This window comes from Lampetra fluviatilis, chromosome 15 (assembly GCF_964198595.1).
Source record: "Lampetra fluviatilis chromosome 15, kcLamFluv1.1, whole genome shotgun sequence".
Lineage (NCBI taxonomy): Eukaryota > Metazoa > Chordata > Hyperoartia > Petromyzontiformes > Petromyzontidae > Lampetra > Lampetra fluviatilis.
This window is the reverse complement of record NC_136289.1, coordinates 7520315-7541054: the sequence shown is the minus strand read 5'-3', so window position 1 is coordinate 7541054 and position 20740 is coordinate 7520315. Positions and strand designations below refer to the sequence as shown.

Here is a 20740-nt window from a genome sequence, read left to right as displayed (position 1 = left end):
CTCCCCATCAGCTGAGAGCGAAGTCCACGTGGCTGCGTCTCGTCCTGCAGCAGCAGCAGCGGCAGCGACAGAACGAGGGTGGAATTCCACGTCTTGTAGCATCAACAGCAGCAGCAGCGACGGAGCGAGGGTGGAATCTCACGTCTTGTAACAGCAGAAGACAGACAGACAGTACGTTGCAGCGCACCTCAACTCGCCTGACACGCACCTCAATGCTGTTGCTTGTTAAGGCGACAGACATGGGCACGCCACATGACGAGCACGACTTACTAACCGAAGATGTATCGGCATTAGCTACCTGCTTTGAGCAATGGGCAAAGCCCCGAAACGTCGGCTCTTCCGTATTAAACTCATTATTTGGCGATGGTTGCTTTCTGCGTTGGTCATGGTGTACAATTAGCACAAAACGGTCTACAACACTGGCTTTAAATAACATGTAATAGTTTATGTTAAAATAATATATCATACATGTTTTCATTAGAGGCAGTTATTGACGTGTTGAAGTTATCTTGCTCCGTATGTATGGTGAGGCTGTTATTGGACGCCCGTGTTGCGTTTTTGTATGCATGGTTAAGCCAACGCACCAGTCACGTTCATTACGAAGTGGTTACCGAGAGCAGGCAAGAGTATCAGATTCATTCAAAGAGTACGGAAGTCGCGACTTGACAATAACAACTAAAAGGAAGAAATGTAATAAAATGTGGGTTGCGTTTGTCTCGCAGGAGAACGCTACAGGCTGACAACAACAACAGTAGCAATGCGATAGGGAGGATAGTGAATGGTGGAGAGCATTGAAATAATTATTGTGTACACTGGAAAGCATCAAACCTCACGACCTGAGTGCATATCTGTCAACCCCTTGTCAGCGCCTACCTTATAACAGACCAACACTAATAGACAAATCACCACTAGTACACTCACCGCTAGTACACTACTGCACTCACCACTAGTACACTCACCACGAGTACACTCACCACTACAAACCTGTCAACCCCTTATCAGCGCCAACTTTATTACAGACCAATTCAAACCTTATTGGTCACCCCGTGCCCTTAGAAAATCTCAACGTTCATCCCACAAAGTCCCATCACGAGAGAGAAACAAACAAATAGATTAAAGCACATTTTTTTGCCCGTATTTAAACGACTGTACGCCTTATGGACCTGAAAACTCAATTTCCCTGCATAAGAATACGGAGTAAACCGTAATGGGTTGACAGCTATGCGAGTGTCAAGCACAATGTACACAGTGTTGTGTCAACCCAAGGCCTGCCACACGCCGTGTCGGTCATGGGGAGGTTGGCCATACTTCACCACGCTGGTCAGTGCGGGTCGGTGAAATGGAGGATTTTTGACGTTCCTCAAATTACGTAAACTTTGACTTTACGTAGCACACGAGTATTTGGCAATACTCTCTGCATGTTTGAAATTGTGCACCCCGATACTCTGGGAGTTACAACCATTTTATTAACACAGGGATGATTCAGGCTGACCGGACAGATTTGCATGGCCAATGTCATTTGTAAAACGTATTTTATGACACGGTGCCGCACATGTGGCCACATTCGTAGCATCACAAAGGAGAGTTCGTGTGCGTTTTTGTGTTCCACAGTTTGAGGCCCTCTCGTCATGGCTATCAACACGTGGACACTGGCCATTTAGCTCCTGGACGTATTGCCATACGCACAAATAGAATAGCAGCTCTGCTTAAGCCGACTTAACATCTGGTAAGAACGAAGGCACACTTGCCTCCTCCCCGGAATATCCAGCAGTGAGCTCACTTTTCTTTTGTACATGACAACCAATAGAGACAGGATTGTGTGTTTGGGTAGGAAAAAAAAACGTGGACATCTGTATGTGTGTGTGTATGGATCGTGTGTTTGGGGCGCAATGGCATAGTTCTACGAACCCAGCGGCCCCAGTTTGATTCCCTGCCACAGCCAAACATCCCTGTTAAATATATGAACGGATCCTGGGTCTCCACTCGGTTGATTCAGCCTGGTGCGGTGTGTGCGCATCAGCACTGGGCAGGACAGAGGCTACCAGATGTGGTGCTGGCCACACCACTCGTGCTGACCTTAATAGGTGTTCGCTAACATCATTGGATCCAAAACTCCGTTAGATCGTTTACACTGTGTTTGATTTCTTTTAGAGAACTGTTCTTTTTGCGCCAAGTGTTGGCGTGGGTTTCGTAGAAATAAAAAGTAATTTTGGTTTTTATTCCCGTTAGCCTGCACATTCCTACCCTGCAATGTCCTGTAACTGCCACCATCGCCGTCAATCTAAGAGCCGTTTCGCCCAGTGGGCCTTACCGGCTGAAATAACATCCTTTGAGTCTGATGAATGCCACACGTTGGGGATATGTTTGTCTTGCGGCGCACCAGGCCCGACTCGATGGCGGAGAACGTGGTCGTGCGCAAGATCTGCTGCATCGGCGCGGGCTACGTGGGCGGCCCCACGTGCAGCGTGATCGCACACATGTGCCCCGAGGTGCGCGTCACCGTCGTCGACGTGAACGAGCAGCGCATCCATGCCTGGAACTCGCCCACGCTGCCCATCTTCGAGGTGAGACGCTGCCCCCTCCTAATGCCCTCTCCTGATGCCACTCTCGTCCACCGCCCCGCCCCGCCCCAAGGACAGTATCCATCGGCCTTGTTTGGCTCTACATAACGGGAAAACGACCAATGTCGAGTAAGTGGGTGACAAAACATGGAGCGAAAAGGGTGCAGCCCCACGATTAATTGCTCATGCCGCAGCTTGCGAAAGGATGTCAGCTAGGGGGAGCTTTGGCAAGCCCCTCGAGAGGGCGTTTATCCTACTCTTTTACGCTGGCCAGACGTCTTAGAAGAGACGCAAGTACCCACAGTTTACCCCACCCCTCATTATACTGCTGGGTGGACAGAGGTGGGGGGATTTAAGCAACTTTGCCCACTTTTAACTGTCACGCCAGGAGATTAAACCAGTGATCTCTGCATTGCAAGTCCAGTGTGTTAATTATTACATAGCAGCAGCATCCCTGACACAACAGTAAAACTAAATCTAAATAGTTTACAACTAATAATGCTGAGTAATAGATAGAGGAGTGCATGGAGTTAAAAACAAATGTACATTGCAGATGTCATATTTGCCTTCAAGCAAAGTAAGTGAGCTTTGTCAGGACACTTCGCTGGAAGCGATGATGACTGAAAAATGACACTGGTAGATGGAATGGCAGCCAAAGGAAATAATGTGGCTGCATGGATGACTACGTAGAGATAGAACCATGAGAACTGTGCAGGAGTGGGGGATGTATTGTGGCTTGACAGGGCCGTGAGGGTTCGCGATGACATGGGGAGGTCAGCAGTGGATAGACAATCGCCGATGATGACTCATTGTTTTCGCTCTGGGCTTGTCCTCGCTTGAAGCCGGGGCTGCAGGAGGTGGTGGAGTCGTGCCGTGGCAAGAATCTCTTCTTCTCCACGGACATCGATGTGGCCATCAAAGAAGCTGACCTCATCTTCATCTCGGTGGGTTTGTTGGTGTGAGAAATCATAGTCCGATGGATTATCCAGTACGCATAGGAGCTACCTGGGAAAAGAAAATCCTAATTGGAGATTGGTCATATCTGCCTTACTAGGCTAATAAAAGTAAAATCCCGAGTGAAATTTCATAATAATTATATTAATCACATCCCATTGTCAATCCAGAGCGAGATGAAGGCCTTCCCATACAGTGCTGGTCATAGGGGGGCTGTTTGAACATAATTGGCCATGCTGGTTCGTGCCGGTTGGGGAAGGGAAGTCTTTCTAAATCGTTAATCTAAAAGCATTTTGCATTGTGCCACAGGTGAACACTCCCACCAAGACTTTCGGCATTGGCAAGGGCCGGGCGGCCGACCTCAAGTACATCGAGGCGTGCGCTCGCCGCATCGTGGGCCTCTCCACCGGCTACAAGATTGTGGTGGAGAAGAGCACTGTGCCCGTGCGCGCTGCCGAGAGCATCAAGCGCATCTTCGACGCCAACACAAAGCCCGACCTGCACCTGCAGGTGCTTTAACGGGGTTGCTCGTGGTGGCAGTGGAGGTCCAAGCAGTGGCTCTCACTGCTCTCCCGTTCCAATGACGTACAATTACATCATCGGAATGGAATCGGAAGTAAAAAGGCCATGCGGGGGGGGGGGGCGCGGAAACAGTTTGGCACTCGTTATCGGAGAGTGCGATCGTGTCACTACAGTTCTCTGCAGTGAGTACGATGTCTTTAAAAAAATCGGCGCTGTGTCTCTGAATAAAATTAACATTGAACCGCTTGCACATCTCGAGATTCGGAGGTTAACAGGACTCACCCAACAGCTTGCACACATCTCGGAACGGGAAAGGGTTAAACAAATCAATTCGTGCCATTTTTATATTGTTAGCCTATCACGAAGGCACTATGTTGTTTCACAGACACCGCGCAGTCTGCAGTAGTTTGACACAAATTTGTGGGAAATGTTTCGTATTTGGGAAGTTAGGACACTCTACCGCTCGGCCATGTTACCGGCACAGTAAATCAGAATATTTATACTAGAGGAATCCGATGAGTTATGAAGCTCTTTTTCACAGATGCCCAGTAGAGGTGAGTCAGAACATTACATGAATGAAGGGAAGAAGAAAACGTCTTGGTCTTTACTGTGTTTTGGCAACTTACCATAGACGTGTAATGATCATTCCCCCCCGGAAATTCTGTAGGTTTTCGAATTTCAAGTAATTAATTTAAATTTTTTATAAATGTTTGTCTTTGTATCGTCTTTATTGTATTTTCTTAGCTTGTAGCATTCCTCAGTTAATATTAATCATTGCTTTTTGAGTTCGGCTGAAAAAAATATGAATCACGTTGTCTTGTTTGCATCTTTAGGTTAGGGTATATTTACGTATGATTTGCAGAACTTGTAAATAATTGATTCTTTGACACAACATGTAATGCATGTATCAATAAATACATTGTTACGTGACTAACAGTTAATGTAAGTGATAGGGACTCAGATTAATGACCAGGAGCTCTAGCTGGCTTCGTAAACCAAACTAACCAAACTGGCTTCCTTAACCAAACTCGGCAAACTAACCTTGGGTATGGCTTGTTTAGGAATTTAATCTTAAATTTTATATTTTAATCTCTTCCTAGTTCAGCTCTCAATATAAGCCCAGCACAAGTCAAATTTATCCCTCGAAGGAGAACTCTCTGTCCCGGGGAGGGACAAAGGGACTAACTCAACGCTGTACACACGTGTGTCCGTTAATGGACCACGCACACTTGCTGCGATTTGTTTCGTCGTGCCCATCGTAGGTGCTGTCCAACCCCGAGTTCCTGGCGGAGGGCACGGCAATCCGGGACCTCAAGAACCCGGACCGCGTTCTGATTGGCGGTGACGAGACGAGCGAGGGCCAGCGCGCCGTGACGGCGCTGAGTGCCGTATACCTGCACTGGGTGCCGAGCAACAAGATCATCGCCACCAACACCTGGTCCTCAGAGCTCTCCAAACTTGTGCGCCTTTACTTTTTATTTGGTTTATTTTTCTGTTTTTTGCTTCTCACTTTGTATTGCATGTTACGTTATTGTTTTGTTGATTTGGTTGTTTTTTTATTGTCATCGAATTTCCATTATTCTCTTTATCGTCCGTCATCATGCGATGGCATCACAAGTCATATGTTTGTCTCGGTTGTCAACATCGTCATCTGTGAATTTATTCACCGAAACCCTTTGACTAGTTCTCATTTTTTCAGATATATTTCCAACATTTTCCAGCTACAATGTATATACAGTCATTACACAGTACTCGGATCCATATGTAATCTTTATACGGTATATGACGATAGCTTGGTAAAAATCTACAATGAATGTAAACGTTTATCAAAAAGTTTAAACGCTTTCACAGTGAATAACGCGATTTTTAAAATGTTAAGGCCTTGCGTGCACACAGGCAGCCAACGCGTTCCTGGCTCAGCGTATCAGCAGCATCAACTCGATCAGCGCCGTGTGCGAAGCAACGGGCGCTGACGTAGAGCAAGTGGCGCACGCCATTGGCACCGACCGGCGCATCGGCTCTTGCTTCCTCAAGGCCAGCGTTGGTACGAGAATGTGGCCACACGGCTCCATAGACAGGGTGACACCCCTCCCGTCGCCTGACTGTCCTCTCCACTCCTGTTGTAAACAAAAATTAAATTTACTTGACAACTCCTCCATGCACTCTACCTCGATACCCTCTCATCTCACTCCACTACCCTCCATGCATTCCACTACCCTTCCCTTTCAACTCTATCCTCAATTGACTCCTACCCCTACCGTCTCATCTCACTGTACTCTCCACGCACTCTTTGCTCCAGCAGCCGAGTCTATCTATTGAAGCTCCCATTCAATCTTAACTCTGTGAGAAGTTGCTCATTTTCCCTTGCTTTCCTCATGGTCTGGAGCTCACTTCACCCATACATCTGTGCTCTTGAGGCGTACGTGAATTTGCACTCCCTATTAAGTGACCAGACCATACAGCCACGCACACCCTCAAGACCAATGCACACCCTCAGGCTGGTGTAGATGAGGGAGTCTACACACACCCACGTACGTCCGTGTTGTCCTAGTGATCCCAGGATTCTTGTCTTCACTGGCACATTTCACTGGCACATCTATTCCTCCAGTATAAATAAATATTCTGATTCGGTCATTTGTGAGCACTGCCATACCCTTGTCCTCATTCTGCTTTGCCCAGTTTATGTACTTGTACCGTTTATATACGTGTACATAAACAGTGTAGTTTATGTACACGTACAGTCCTTTTGTCAATCCACTGCTGGATGAGGGGTGCCCACACGGTGTGGGTTATTTGACCATACTTCACCGCGTTGGTCAGTGTGGGTTGGTGATGTAGGGGAGCATGGAAGTACAATGGATGTTGCCGCTCTGCCCTCTGCTGCCCACCACTTAGCCCCGCAAGCCCAATGACAACCTGTTTTGTGGATGGTGATTACCCATCCAAGCACGATCCAGGCTCAATCCTGCTTAGCTTTAGAGATCTAATGACATTGGGGTGCATTCCAGGTGATTTGGTCCTAGGCCCAGTGGCAGCGTAGTGCACTGCAATTTAGCATGTTTCGTGTCTTGTGGCTGTCGCTGCTGTATGCAGGTTTTGGAGGCAGCTGTTTCCAGAAGGACGTGCTCAATCTGGTCTACCTGTGTGAAGCACTCAACCTCCCAGAGGTGGCACGTTACTGGCAGCAGGTGAGTGCGTCACTCTACTCCTCACTGGAAAAAAAGCTCAATGTGCACATGAGCCTAGTGCCACTACGTCCATAGCCTTACAATTTTGAAACGGTCGTTGACTCACTTTTGTCCAGTTACACCTCGCGTGCTAGAATTTTTAGTGAACTCTATTCTTGCTTCATTCACCGGTATTGAGCAATAGGCTATCAGGTGTTCCCTTATCCGTGTCCTTCACCCTAACCAGGTGGTAGTGTGGTTAAATTGTTATTGACGTATTAGCACGATCTCCTGTTAGGTACAATGTCAAATTGCATTGCCTGTTTTAAACATTGGGTGGAGCAGTGGTGGAGTGGTGAGCGCACTGCGTCAAGGACCCGGCGGTCTGAGATTGATTCGCAGCCACTATCATCAGCGAGGAGTGATATCTGAACTGATCTTGGGACTCCACTGTGTTGACCCACTTGCACTGTTGAGCTTTTTGACATATAACCTAATAACCCCCATGGCCGACAAGCCGGGGAGGACTTATTATTGAAGGGTGAAGGTGGTAAAGGCAAAGCAGCCCAGCTGGTAGAAGGGCCTCCATTCAAGAAAGATTGAGAGCACGCAACCTACTAATCGAATAACTGAGGTGTACCCATTTGTACTGCTGGGTGGAGAAAGGCAGGGGAATTGAAGCAACTCACCCATTGTTTCAACTGATCCATTGTTTAACAACTTCTGGATTGCAAGTCCAGTGTGCTAACTATTGCGCCATGGCAGCAGTCTGTATTTTTTATCAGAATATTTTGAGTTTAAACATGGGCATGTTTACACATTTGGAGTGAAAAGGACATGTGAACATAGTTGGTTTGCTCCGATGTGCTTTGTGCCTGCTCGTATCCCCCTCCCTGCGTGCACTCGTTCTGCCGTACTGCCTCAACCCGCCGGTTCTGTGGCGGCTCAGGTCATCGAGATCAACGAGTATCAGCGACGGCGCTTCGCCACCAGGATCATCGGCTGCCTCTTCAACACGGTGACAGACAAGAAGATCGCTTTGCTCGGGTTCGCGTTCAAGAAGGACACGGGGGATACAAGGTGGGAACCGTGAAAAAAAATCTACTTTGAATGAACGTTTTACAGAGGCCTTAATTTCGATTAACTTGGCTTTGTGTTTACATTCTCATTGATTTGGATACACGATGCACGTGTGGCTTTCGTGGGTGCAAATGTCCCACTCTTATCGGGGCATCGTGCCCATCAAGCGCTGTGCCATGTCCTCTGCCACAGGGAGTCCTCGAGCATCTACATCAGCAAGTACCTGATGGACGAGGGCGCACGCCTGCAGATCTACGACCCCAAAGTGAAGAAGGAGCAGATCGTGCAGGACCTCTCACAGCCGGCCATCTCCGGCGATGAGCCTGAGAGAGGTGAGCCAAGGAATCGCTGCGCGCGCACCGTCCGACAGCAGGCTAGCGAACACGGAAATAAGTGGAGGTCGTTTCATGATGCTGGGAGCTTGCTGACGGAGCATGCTGACTTCTTCTCGATGTGTCACGTGTGGGGATTGAAGCCGCCCTTTGATTTCCCTTCCTCTGCCGTCAGTTTCGCAGCTGGTGACGATCGTGAGCGACCCGTACGAGGCGTGCGAGGGAGCTCACGCCATCGTCATCTGCACTGAGTGGGACCTATTCAAGGTGAGCTTCGTCTTGGGGCTCAGGCTCGCCGTTTACTCGGCGCCAGGCCCCGACTGCCGAGTGTCGCGCGCGTGTATACAGTGGGGCCGACGTGACTGCTACTTTTACCGGCAGTATTGAAAGTGCTTGTGCTTGACATTGTCATGATCATCAGCAGCCAAGTGAGAAAAAAACCTGTCTTGACAAACATGGCACAGCTCAAATGAGATGAAGTAACTACATGTCAGGCAAGGAGATATTTGCCACGGTTATTCACGGGGATATTAGTAGTGCTGTATAATATATATTAAATGTGACTTTCTAGAACATTGTATAGCGCAGTTACTCTAGTGTGAGAGTGAAAAAGTTACCATCATCAGGAGCAGCCATTGTCTATCCACTGCTGGATAAATCCATCCAACTCCGTCTGGATGGATATACAGTAAAACAGTTACTTTATATTGGTAATGATACAGACCTATACATGGATAAAAGTGTAGATATTTAATGACTGCTGCCAGTTATTTTCCTACACCTCTGATTAGCATGGTTGGCTATGTACGGCGCGAAGGAAGTTCAATATTTTTCTACTTACAAAGTGTATCACGCTAAATGTCCCTGTAATGTGGCTACTGTTAAGGCCAGCAGCTGACTCAACGCCTGTCGTTACCTCATGTCAGCATTAGCGACTCGAGGTTGCATTCGCTTCACTGCAACATCCATCCTGGCAGTTGCACCTGACTGAACGGCATCCCCTTTTCTGTCGCTACTGCCCTCGTCGACGCGCGCTGTCAGGAGCTGGACTACGAACGAATCTACGGGGGCATGCTGAAGCCGGCGTTCCTGTTTGATGGCCGCCGTATCTTGGACACGCTGCACAACAAGCTGCAGCACATCGGCTTCCAGGTGCTACCACGATTCAAATTGTTTAAAATAATTTCCGGTTAAACACTTGAAATGTGTTATATTCCTCCGAGCCATGTTGCGTCGATCGTTCGTTGGACAGCTTTACCCAAATAAGGTAAAGAAATCTCTGGACCTAAATGCAGCGGATGGTTGGAATTTCAGTGAAAGCAACTTTTAAGTTTTGGAATATATGGTAAGAAAGCGTTGTAAATGTAATCAGGAAAAATAGATTGATAGGCGGCAGGTCACGTTAAGGGGAAGGCAGGTCACCGAGATGGGCAGTGGAGTCTCACCCAGAGGTCAGCGACCAAGGCAAAGAACTAAAGCCAGATGTTGGTGACGAAACTGAGCGCAGACCGTAGGGGTCTTTTTGCCAACTGTGTCGCAGTTTCATGATCCGCCCGCCAGCATAAATTAAACTACACTGAGTTGTGGAGACATCATTGGCACTTGGCCTTGATGACCGAGAATAAATGTTGGAAACGCGGCCTCTCTATATTCGCTCCGTATGATGCATGACACTTTCCACGTGTCGGAGCGAGCAGATCGAGACGATCGGGAAACGCGTGGTGAAGAACGGGATCCCGTTCACGCCAAGCGCCGCCGACGTGAACACGGAGCTGCAATCGCCTCCAGCGAAACGCGCCAAGGTCTGAGGGGGAGGAGGTATGAGCCCGGGCTCCGAGTCACATGACACACGGGCAGCACAGCTCCAACCGCACGAGCGAAGGGAAGAGAGAAAATGTGCCGTGGTGCCCGAGCCGTTGCCCGAATCCTACCACGCGCTTGGCAAAACGACAAAATCGTTGCATGTTTAATCATTCAAGAGACGAGTCCAACAACTGATAATGTATTGTATTGATCATACGAATTTTTTATTACCAATGTGAAATCCGCTCAAGAGGCACCTCGCTGTGGTTTAAACAGGACATGTACCTACATAAAGCCTTGCGGATGCTCAACTGGATTCTTGACAGTCCATGCACCACTGCACATTTCAGTTGATTTAAATGTTGGATGTGTTTGGATTTGGCAGAGGCTTGGGTACAAATGTTTGTAGTTTTTAGAGTGGGGTAGTGTCCTGCCTTCACGACGTATTTGCACCAATCACAAGGCAGTTATTACTGCTGGCTGTACCTTGTTGCATCAGATTTTTTGTCTTATGAGTGGTAGAATTTTGGTCGGTGGTCCAATGAGGCATTTCCTCCTTTCAAAATGCTAGGGTTTGCAAGCACTCTATTCCAGTGTAATCTAAAGCCCTTTGTCCTGGCTGTGATAAGTTGAAAGGCCATACCTATTGTGTGGCTAATCAAATGTCTTGGCCATACATGTTATTATACACACAGCTGAAATTCTAAGCTCACAGGCTGCGTCACCATAACACTTGAAGTTGAGTATTCCCAGGGTTGCCATGTGTATCGTGTGTACTGAAGGTTTACTTGAATTATTTTACGTATTTTGTACTTTTTAGTTCAGAGAGAAGTAGAGTTATTCTCTACATATGGGCACAGTTCAACCTTGACATTAATCAGTGGTTTCATAGTTCATGGGTTCAGAGTTTAGCTGCAGAGGAACAAATAACTCCAAACATTCATACAATTGTGTGTTGTCTTTTCAACCTGAACAGTAATGAGCTCCGATTTTTTTAAAATGTTACTGAATGATTTTAATTTAATTAGTGGGAGCATTCATATACTGCAATAATTTTTCGATTTGTTTAAATTCATATTTTTGTATGTTTAGCACAGTTGGTACTTTAACACTCTAATGGTATATTACATTGTCAAATGTTAATTCCTACACGTTTATTATCTTTATAATCATGGACCATTCCAAGCATTTAATCAGGAATATGCTGTAGTTGTTTTTGTAACAATAAAAAGCAATATTGTTTACGTTTTCGTTTATTTTGATCATAGACCAAGAGTCACGTTAATTCATTCAACAAATACTAGTGCATTCAATCAAACATTCATTGACTTGCTGACAATTATATCATTGGCCTTAAGCAAAAAACTATTTAAAGCTATTACAATTCAGTTGCTTGACACAGCAGTCAAAATGGTACATTTATACAAATTAACCCGCAGTGCTTCAACTAATTCTGTTAGCTTTTGAACAGTTTCCCATGCTTAGAAGTGATGTAATGTATAATGTGTAGAGTTTTAGGCTCCAGTGCAATGTTTGGAGTTTATAAGCAAAAAGATTAAACTGACTTATTTCCACCCCTACCACCTTTACAAAGCAAACAATGTATATCCTGCAACTCATAACCCTGAAATAATAAAGGGTGATGAAACATGCAAGTAGCTTTATAATGAAAACAATAACGCAATGATTATTCCGAGGATAAATTGCACCAATGACTTACATTGTTGTCCTTGGCTACCCTCAAGAGCAGCTATACAATGGTGTTGTGTTGTAGGCACTGCTGTAAAGACAGCAAATTTTCATTTCCATCGGCAGCCTTCACATTTAAGCGCCTTCACCGCCCTGCATTAAGCACGTTCGTCCACTTTCCTCTGCTGCAGAAGGTTCTTCAGAAAAAACTCACCTGTACATGAAACGCATTGGCACAAGGCGATGTCAGTGAAACGCATTGGCACAAGGCAATCGAGACGCACTGCTCTGAAACGCAATCATATTTTCCGATCCCGTGGGGCACCCACCAGCCTTGTAGGAGGACCGCACGAGTGGTCCACTGGCCGTGTAAATGAAGCCCAGCTCCTTCCCCACATGCTCCCACTGCTGGAACTTCTCCGGGGTCACATACTCCTCCACCTGGCATCCGCACACAAACGGCCTGCACTGCAGAGGCGCTAAAAATATGGTTGCTCTGCTGCCGATTACTTCCCTTTGAGGCCCAATGGGGGGTAATGCATGTGTTAAAGGGCTCATTACCTATAGGGATGGATTTTGTGGTTTGTGCTCTATACTGGTCTCTGATTGAAATATAATAAAATATTTTTTTAAACTATGGGGATGGATAGAGTTGGGGTTTGGAATAGGATTAATATTTCGCTGCAGGATTCTTTTACACTACAGTGCATGGGCTGCACTCTGCCCAAACAATGGCATTGTCTGTGATAACCAAAAGGAAGGCAAGTGGAAAGGGCGATGTGGCCATTTCAGGTGCACCCCATTCAAGGTGAGCTATGCTCCCTTGCTTAGTTCAGTTTGTGCTACATCTTTTCAGTTAGGGATCCCAATTACTGTATTCATGTTTTTTTAAAAGACGAATAACCTTTTATTCAAGAAACCTTTGAATTATCCTCAAGACTCTTCTCAGATGGAACTTACGCTGAATGTTTGGTCAATGACTTACTCAGTATTTTTGTATAGCATAGAGTAGTGGCACAGCTTTTGTCATGTGATCTAGAGCGATTGTCTACTAGTTAATTGACATGCATGCGATATGTATTCTCTGATTGTTATTTGAAGTGACACGTGATGGTCTGCATGTGAATAATGGTGGAAGTAGCAAAAAGCTGGTCTGCTCGATAGAGGCACATGCATGACTTGTTGATAAGCTCTCCCGAGAGCCATACCTTTAGGTGTCGTTTTGTAGGCTGCATGTACTGCCCAAGCGTCAGGCAGTCAACTCCAGCATCTCGGATTTCTGCCACAACAACATATGGCACATGTAATGCCAAGAGGTAATGCGTCACTGTCATAAAGTAAATTTTCTCCACTCGCAATAATAGAAATATTGTTCAACTATGCTGCATGGTCAGGTGCTGATCCTTGCTGTGCCATGTTCTGCTTTGCTCTATTAAAGGAAGACGCAACCCATAAGCAGCCCTTATAGTTACGTACTCTGGCTGTGTGACACGGGATATTCGATAAAAGGCAAGATTTAATGGTGAGAAAATAAAAGATGTTAATAAATTACGGTTGTGTACTCTCCCATGGTACTGTAGCAAAAGCGATGCATTCACTAATTAAAACATATCCGTGCAAAGTCAGTGACATCACGGATTCTAAAGCTACGCACTTGTGATTTTAACGGATTTTTTTTCTCACCAACAAAGTTTAAAACCTGCATTGTCCAGTCCAGGGCACAGCATTTCTATATACAGTAAAACCTTGGATTGCGAGTAACTTGGTCTGCGAGTGTTTTGCAAAACGAGCACATTTTTTAAATAAATATTAATTTGATAAACGAGCGAGGTCTTGCAATACGAGTAGTACGTGTATACGCTTTGTCTGCCGGGCGTCCCGTGATCAAAACTGATATACGAGTGCTTTGATATACGAGTGCTTTGGATTACAAACACGTTTCCGGAACGAATTATGCTCGCAATCCAAGGTTTTACTGTATATATAAGCTACTTGTTTTTTGGTTGCATTTTCCCTCCAGCCCCGACATGCCCCACATGTGTCACATTTGTTTCACGTAAGTACTCCCTGTCTGTCTGGTCGGGCTGCTCACTCACCTTTCATGGTAGAAATCACCTGCTCGTCCGTCTCTCCGAGGCCCAGCATGATGGAGGTTTTGGTGAGCAGGCTCGGTTGCACTGCCTTAGCATGCCTCAGGACGCTCAGTGATTGGTCGATATTGGCGCGGGGGTCTCGTGCCTTCCTGTAAATGGTAAACATTACACAAGCATAGAGCTCCAAAATTAAACTCCAGCAATGAGCTCACTTGTAAGTACAGGGTTATGTCAGACGTACTAAATAGTACAGAGGGGTGCTTTAAATCTCCAAAGCAACTGATACAAATGCAAGTCTTTATCATCCTCTCCAAAAACACAGATAAATGTAATTTATTTTACAGGAAAGCCTCACCGAGTCTCAGGACCCTTTTCAGGAGGGTTCTGCAGTGGGACAATTGACCAATTACATAAGGAATGTTTTGCATATTGGAGGAAAACAAAGTACCCAGAGACACGTGTATGCGGGGATAACACACGTGCTCCCAAAACATGAGTGGTTCACTCACCTCTGCAGCTCCCGCACGGTCTCCACGTTGTGCGCGTAAACATCCAGGCCCGACGATGCCACCGTCGCCACAGCCGCGAGGTCACCCCGGAAGTCGGGCGTGAGACACTCCACCAGGAGCTCTGGCTTCCTGAGCATGAGCCGACGTGGAATGAAGAAAAACACATTTCTTAAGTTTATTTTAATTCATAAAAATGCGTTCTTGGGACTAAAAAGGAAGTGAATGGGATTTGTATCAAAAGGGAAGCGTACTTTTCTTTGAGATGCTGAATGGTCTCAGCGATGTGCGCAGCACCACCGTCAGATATGTCTTGGGAAAGAAAATATTTTATTAGCGGTAGGCGTTTGCACTGTGTACATGTTCGCGACTTATGCAAGCCAAGGGTGTGTACTTACGTACGTGTGTTTCAGTATATAAAGTACAGCAACATTACAAAAATTCGCGCCGGCATCTGCATTACTTAATCGTTTACACATTGTTGTTAAATTGCAAACAAAAATTAAGTAATCCCGCTTCCTATTTCCTTTAGCAGACCACAATATGAATCCTAATTAATCTCTGATGTGCAATTCATAAAATCAATGCAATCGAATCGTATGAGGGTATCGCCGAGTCACTACAACCCAATGCAGACAAAACATTCGAACTTACATCCATTTGCTATTTCCTACGGAGCACTACGGGCTTCACACGCCGATGCATCCACAGCCAGAGACCACATTCAACAACCGCGCTCACCGTCGCGGTCGACCGAAGTGAGCACCACGTAGTCGAGACCCCAAGCGGCGATGGCGTGCGCCGTCTTGTGCGGCTCGGCCGGGTCAAGCGGAGGAGGCGCGCGCGCCGTCTTCACCGAGCAGAAGCGGCAGCCCCGTGTGCACGTGTCTCCCATGAGCTGCAACGCACCGCCAGTGCCACCATTGTCAAGAGCTGTGCACTCGCTCGTGACACCCACATAAACCTCACGCCGGCACGACCTCCCCGTGCTGTTTTACATTATTATTACTGGTAGGAACCTCCTGGTTACACCAGCCCACAGGGGATTATTGTGTCCGTCGTGCAGGGAGGGGCTGGGTGGGGAGGGTGGGGAGGGGCTGGGTGGGGAGGGGCTGGTCACCCCGTGGTGCCCTTATAAAACTCAACGTTTAACCTACTCACGCCGGTTTGTGCCCGCCCTCAGAGTCGGGCATATTTGCGGTATGCACCACGCCACCGTTGACCCTGGCCATTGACCGAGCAACCCAATGTTCCAACCAGCTCCCTCCGCAGGAATGTGTTACCACCACTCCCGCTGTGATGTTGCTATAATCAACAGAGAAAGATGAAGGTGACAAGAGATGGTGGGAGAAGTAGAAGTGGGAGATGAGGATGTCGATAATGATGACTTATACATTCAGTAAATGCTAACATAAAAATCACAAAAGTACCATGATGGTAGCGGTGGCTGTCGCATACTCGCCTCCTCCCCAGCATTCACCAATATTGGGGCATCGAGCCTCTTCACACACCTAAGAGCAATGGGGGAGGCAGAGAATGTACACGGACATGAACATCACTTAAATGCAGATGCCCGATCTGGGGGATTATTTTGTCACCCCAAATGATGTATTATAATCTAGAGCGGTAAGCTGTAACAAAAAGTGCATTTACCGTGTGCAGATTCAGCTCCCGGAGTGTGTTCTTCAATCGGTTGTAGTTTTTTCCGACTGGAATTTTCGTTTTGAGCCATGGAGGCAGCCTTAGCCTTTAAAGATAGAATCAGTTTAAAAGAGGGTTAAATGCAAGTAATGTATTATTTTGTAATAAAATGTGGATGCCGTCTTCTGTGTGCACAAGTAGTCTTACCTTTCTCCTTTTCCACGTATCAGATTCCCTTTATATTCATCCCATTTGCTCCGATCTGCCAACTCTCCTGACAAGAACTCTTTCAGATCGGGCCCGTCCTCCAGCAACGGCTTTAGTTTTCTGGCATCAACTTTCTCCTTCTGCCCAGCCTTGCAGACATGGATATAAGGAATACAAAAACACTTGCACTTAAGTAATGTACACAGGACACTATTGAGATCAATGGCAACTAAAAAAAAGGGACTGAATTAGGTCCCAAGTGCACCTTTAGATATCCTGGGAGAGCCATGGGAGGGAGCATTAAGGTTAGGTATCTTCTGGATATCTATGGGGACTCAAGTGATACAATACAGTACTTTTATGAGCAACAGGGGACGTGTTTAGGGCCTCAAGACGGCTGAGAACCTCCTGGAGACCCGTGGGTCCCCTCAATTACCTCCTGAACACCCACAGCAGCATCTATATAAATCCTGAAGATTAATGTTGACCTCGAAGTAGACTTCAAGGGACTGTCGTTACTTTCCAGGACCTCAAGGATAAGCACCAATAATAAACTCGATGGAGGAACCGGACAAGACATCTTACCTATATAACAGACATGACCTCTATGTAACCGCCACAGACACACAAGATACTGTATCTACCAAGTCAGGACCTCAATAAAGGCAGGCACCAGCCGAGGATATCAGTGTACAGCACCAGACCACGGGGGTCAGGCACCAACACCCGCCTGGACCCCAACGTCAACACCAGAGGGACAACCCACGGACAACCCACGGACCCGGGTGGGTGGAGGTGGGCAGTCATGGCCAGGCTGAATCCCAGGCAGAGAGAGAGAGAGACAGAGAGGGGGGAGGGGGGTCCCGTCTCACCGCCGGCTCTCGGCCGCCCTCCGTCAAGGTCGACGCGGAGTTCGCGCTGCTGCTGCGCCACGCAGGGCCCAGCAGCGGCAGCGGCGGCCTCCTCCTCGGAGTCGCGGCCACGAGAAGCAGCAGCAGCTCGCGGCCCAGCGCCAAGGGGGCCCGCGACGAGGTCGGCATCGTCGCACGGGACGAGGTGGTTGGTGGTGGTGGGTGGTTGGGGTGGTGGTGGGTGGTTGGGGTGGTGGTTGGTGGTTGTGGTGTTGGTGGTGGTTGTGGTGTTTGGTGTTGTTGGTGGTGGTGTTTGGTGTTGTTGGTGGTGGTTGTTGGTGGTGGTGGGTGGTGTTTGGTGTTGGTTGTGGTGGGTGGTGTTTGGTGTTGGTTGTGGTGGTGGTTGGTGGTGGGTGGTGGTTGGTTGTGGTGTTAGTGTTGTTGGTGGTTGTGGTGTGGGTGGTGGTTGGTGGTTGTGGGGTTGATGTTGTTTGGTGGTTGTTGTTGGTGGTGGTGTCAGAGGAGGTGGCCGCACCGCGCGCTCACAGAAGTGAGCCGCCGCCACCGCCGACAACGCCGACGAAGAAGACGACTAACACGTGACCACCGCCATCCATCAACTCCGCCGTCGATTGCTCGCGACGAGCGCCGCCGCGCGATCGGCTCTCGACTCGCCCGGTCTTGCTGGGGCACGATGACGATGGTGACGATGACGATGGTGGTGGTGCCGATGGTGCCGATGATGGTGGTGATGATGCCGCCCCCGGTGGGGGAGCGGTGGTGTTGTAGTCGCGGTGAGCGCTACGAACCCCCCCACCCCCCAATTCAATTCCCACTCACGGCCACCAAATCGCCGGTGACGATTTAAAAAAAAGTTTTTTGGTTTGTCCATGTTTGTTTGTTGTAGCACGGAGTTAGACTGATGGCCTTAATCTAAGTTGTCTTGTGATTGTTGTTGTTTGACTTGCATCCCACTGGGATTTGTGCACACAGCGTTGGTGCTTGTTCTGCAATATTTTGCTGTCTTTTCTTTGATTTTTTGTTTGCACTTAGTCACATAGTCACTTTAAGATGTTTTCTGTTCATGTTTTTGTTTTTTGTTTGTTGCGGTTGCATCCGATTCAAGAGCCGAATGGCTCACATGGCTATACATACCTAATCAATGAACTTGAACTGCTTTATAGCAAATACATTCTCCATACATAACAAGAGGGGGTTGTGGTGTTGTTGGTGTTGTTGTTTGGACGGGTTTAGATCGTGTCAAATATAAATGTGTCGTTAAAACCACCTCCACGCGACACGGCCAGATTAGTAGAGGTTTGTCGCGTAAGCAAAACGTGCGGATAGAGTATTACTTCGTAGCTGCCAAACTCATAAGGGCTACCGTGTAATTGTGTACAGATAAATTGCGTTTTCAGGTCCATACGGCGTACAGACGTTTCAATAACACGGCAACGTGTTTTTATTACACGCTTTTTTATTTAACTCACTTTGTTGTTATATTCTTGGTTCTCTCGGTAAAGTCGCGTAGAAGGGAAATAAGAAAATAATACAAAATATTAAACAATAAAATGCTCACGACGTTTCGACTGCAACACAAGCAATAATCGCTCTGTTGTATCCTCAAATTTTGTAACTAAATTTTAACCCACTTCCCAATGTGGTATCCACTGCAAACTTGGTATACTTATGTCATACTGATGACAAGACTATATTGTATCATTAAAAATAAAAACATGTTATAAACAATCATTTGTATATGTTATGTTTCGGTTTGGCTCTAATTTTCCACGGTCAACTGACGTTGGCTGTAAATGACCACGGCCCCTTATTCTAGATTTGAAGCTTTCGTGACTGCAAGGATTCATATTCTTAGGTTTTTTCGGTAAAGTCACGTAGGTAAAACATCACAATTAATAAAAATAAAATAAAAATCACGACGTTTCGGAGGCAACACAAGTCTCCGTCATCAGGTGGGACCGTCACAGCCAGATTAGCTGCATCAAGTGAGGCAATGATTCAAGATGTAATCCCTTAAAAGCAAGTTGAGGGGGAGGAGAGGGGGGGGGGGAGCTCATCAGAATGTGGTAGCCAATGAATGGAACGTATCGGGAGGGAGGGGGGCGGGGCTCAAAGACGGCACGGAGTGCCACGTACAACGCATCGGGAGGGGGAGGGGGGCGGGGCCAAAAGGATGGACGACGGCTTGGACGTGGTTGTGCGCAAGCAACTACTGCTGCACACGTCAACGCATTGGACAGAGAGGGGGGGAGGGGAGGCCTGATACACATGTTTATACATGCCCATGTTTATACATGGTCATTTTCGTTCTTTTCTATCATGTGTATCAGGCCTCCCCTCCCCCCCTCTCTGTCCAATGCGTTGTCGTGTGCAGCAGTAGTTGCTTGCGCACAACCACGTCCAAGCCTTCGTCCATCCTTTTGGCCCCGCCCCCCTCCCCCTCCCGATGCGTTGTACGTGGCACTCCGTGCCGTCTTTGAGCCCCGCCCCCCTCCCTCCCGATACGTTCCATTCATTGGCTACCACATTCTGATGAGCTCCCCACCCTCTCCTCCCCCCTCAACTTGCTTTTAAGGGATTACATCTTGAATCATTGCCTCACTTGATGCAGCTAATCTGGCTGTGACGGTCCCACCTGATGACGGAGACTTGTGTTGCCTCCGAAACGTCGTGATTTTTATTTTATTTTTTTATTAATTTTGATGTTTTACCTACGTGACTTTACCGAAAAAACCTAAGAATAAGGCCCCTTATGTCGTGGCAAGCCTCGGGGCCACTTCCTGGAGTAGTGGAGTTCTGATATTACGAATACGGTACATTTCATTAAAGCGTGTTTAAAACATTTTTAAAAAATATTACTTATTGTCTATTTTTGTTTCTTCCTTGTGATGGCACTGTAGGATGAATGTTGAGGTTAGTGAGAGCACGGGGTGACCAGTAACATCTGAATTGGTCTGTAATAAGCTAAGCACTGAATTGGTGTTGACAGGTTTGTTGGAGATTGTAAGCTGGTTGTAATCACCAGCGAAACGTCGGACTCGAATCGTAAATGTTGTGGGCAAAATAGTATAACTAGACCATATATTTGTTACATTAAGTCATTTTTATAATAAGTCAACAATAGTTATCGTGTAGATAAACTCGCCCCGGCCATAGGAATGTGGAATTACCACCACTGGCTCAGGGCTGTAAGCCAGGATTTGAGCACCACCTCAATATTCAATCAAGCAATCGCTTTTAATTTCACGTTTGTTTATCGAACATCACAATTCGATTCACTCCTCATCCTTGTGGCCAATGTCTTTTATGGTTC

General features: G+C 47.0%; 2 protein-coding genes across 3 annotated transcripts; one reads left to right on the top strand and one right to left on the bottom strand.

The window, feature by feature from the left end:
• On the top strand, positions 1-10613 carry UGDH (UDP-glucose 6-dehydrogenase). Its single transcript, XM_078863044.1, has 12 exons — positions 1-171; positions 2384-2564; positions 3404-3505; positions 3825-4025; positions 5300-5497; positions 5934-6081; positions 7131-7225; positions 8154-8284; positions 8477-8616; positions 8792-8883; positions 9658-9768; positions 10314-10613. The coding sequence occupies exons 2-12, from the start codon at positions 2394-2396 to the stop codon at positions 10422-10424; spliced, it is 1500 nt and encodes a 499-aa protein (XP_078719170.1). The 5' UTR covers positions 1-171; positions 2384-2393; the 3' UTR covers positions 10425-10613.
• A 986-nt stretch (positions 10614-11599) lies between these two features.
• On the bottom strand, positions 11600-18441 carry LIAS (lipoic acid synthetase). Of its 2 annotated transcripts, none has more exons than XM_078863047.1 (11): positions 17428-18441; positions 16556-16695; positions 16361-16454; positions 16138-16218; positions 15449-15605; positions 14962-15019; positions 14711-14839; positions 14205-14350; positions 13317-13387; positions 12438-12549; positions 11600-12322 (listed from the first exon to the last, which is right to left on the bottom strand). In XM_078863047.1, exons 1-11 carry the CDS (start codon positions 17593-17595, stop codon positions 12267-12269), a joined length of 1212 nt encoding a protein of 403 aa, XP_078719173.1. In that variant the 5' UTR covers positions 17596-18441; the 3' UTR covers positions 11600-12266. The 2 variants fall into 2 exon arrangements, with proteins under 2 accessions (XP_078719173.1, XP_078719172.1); XM_078863046.1 differs by having other exon boundaries at positions 16556-16704; positions 17428-18440.
• Positions 18442-20740: the final 2299 nt, after the last annotated feature.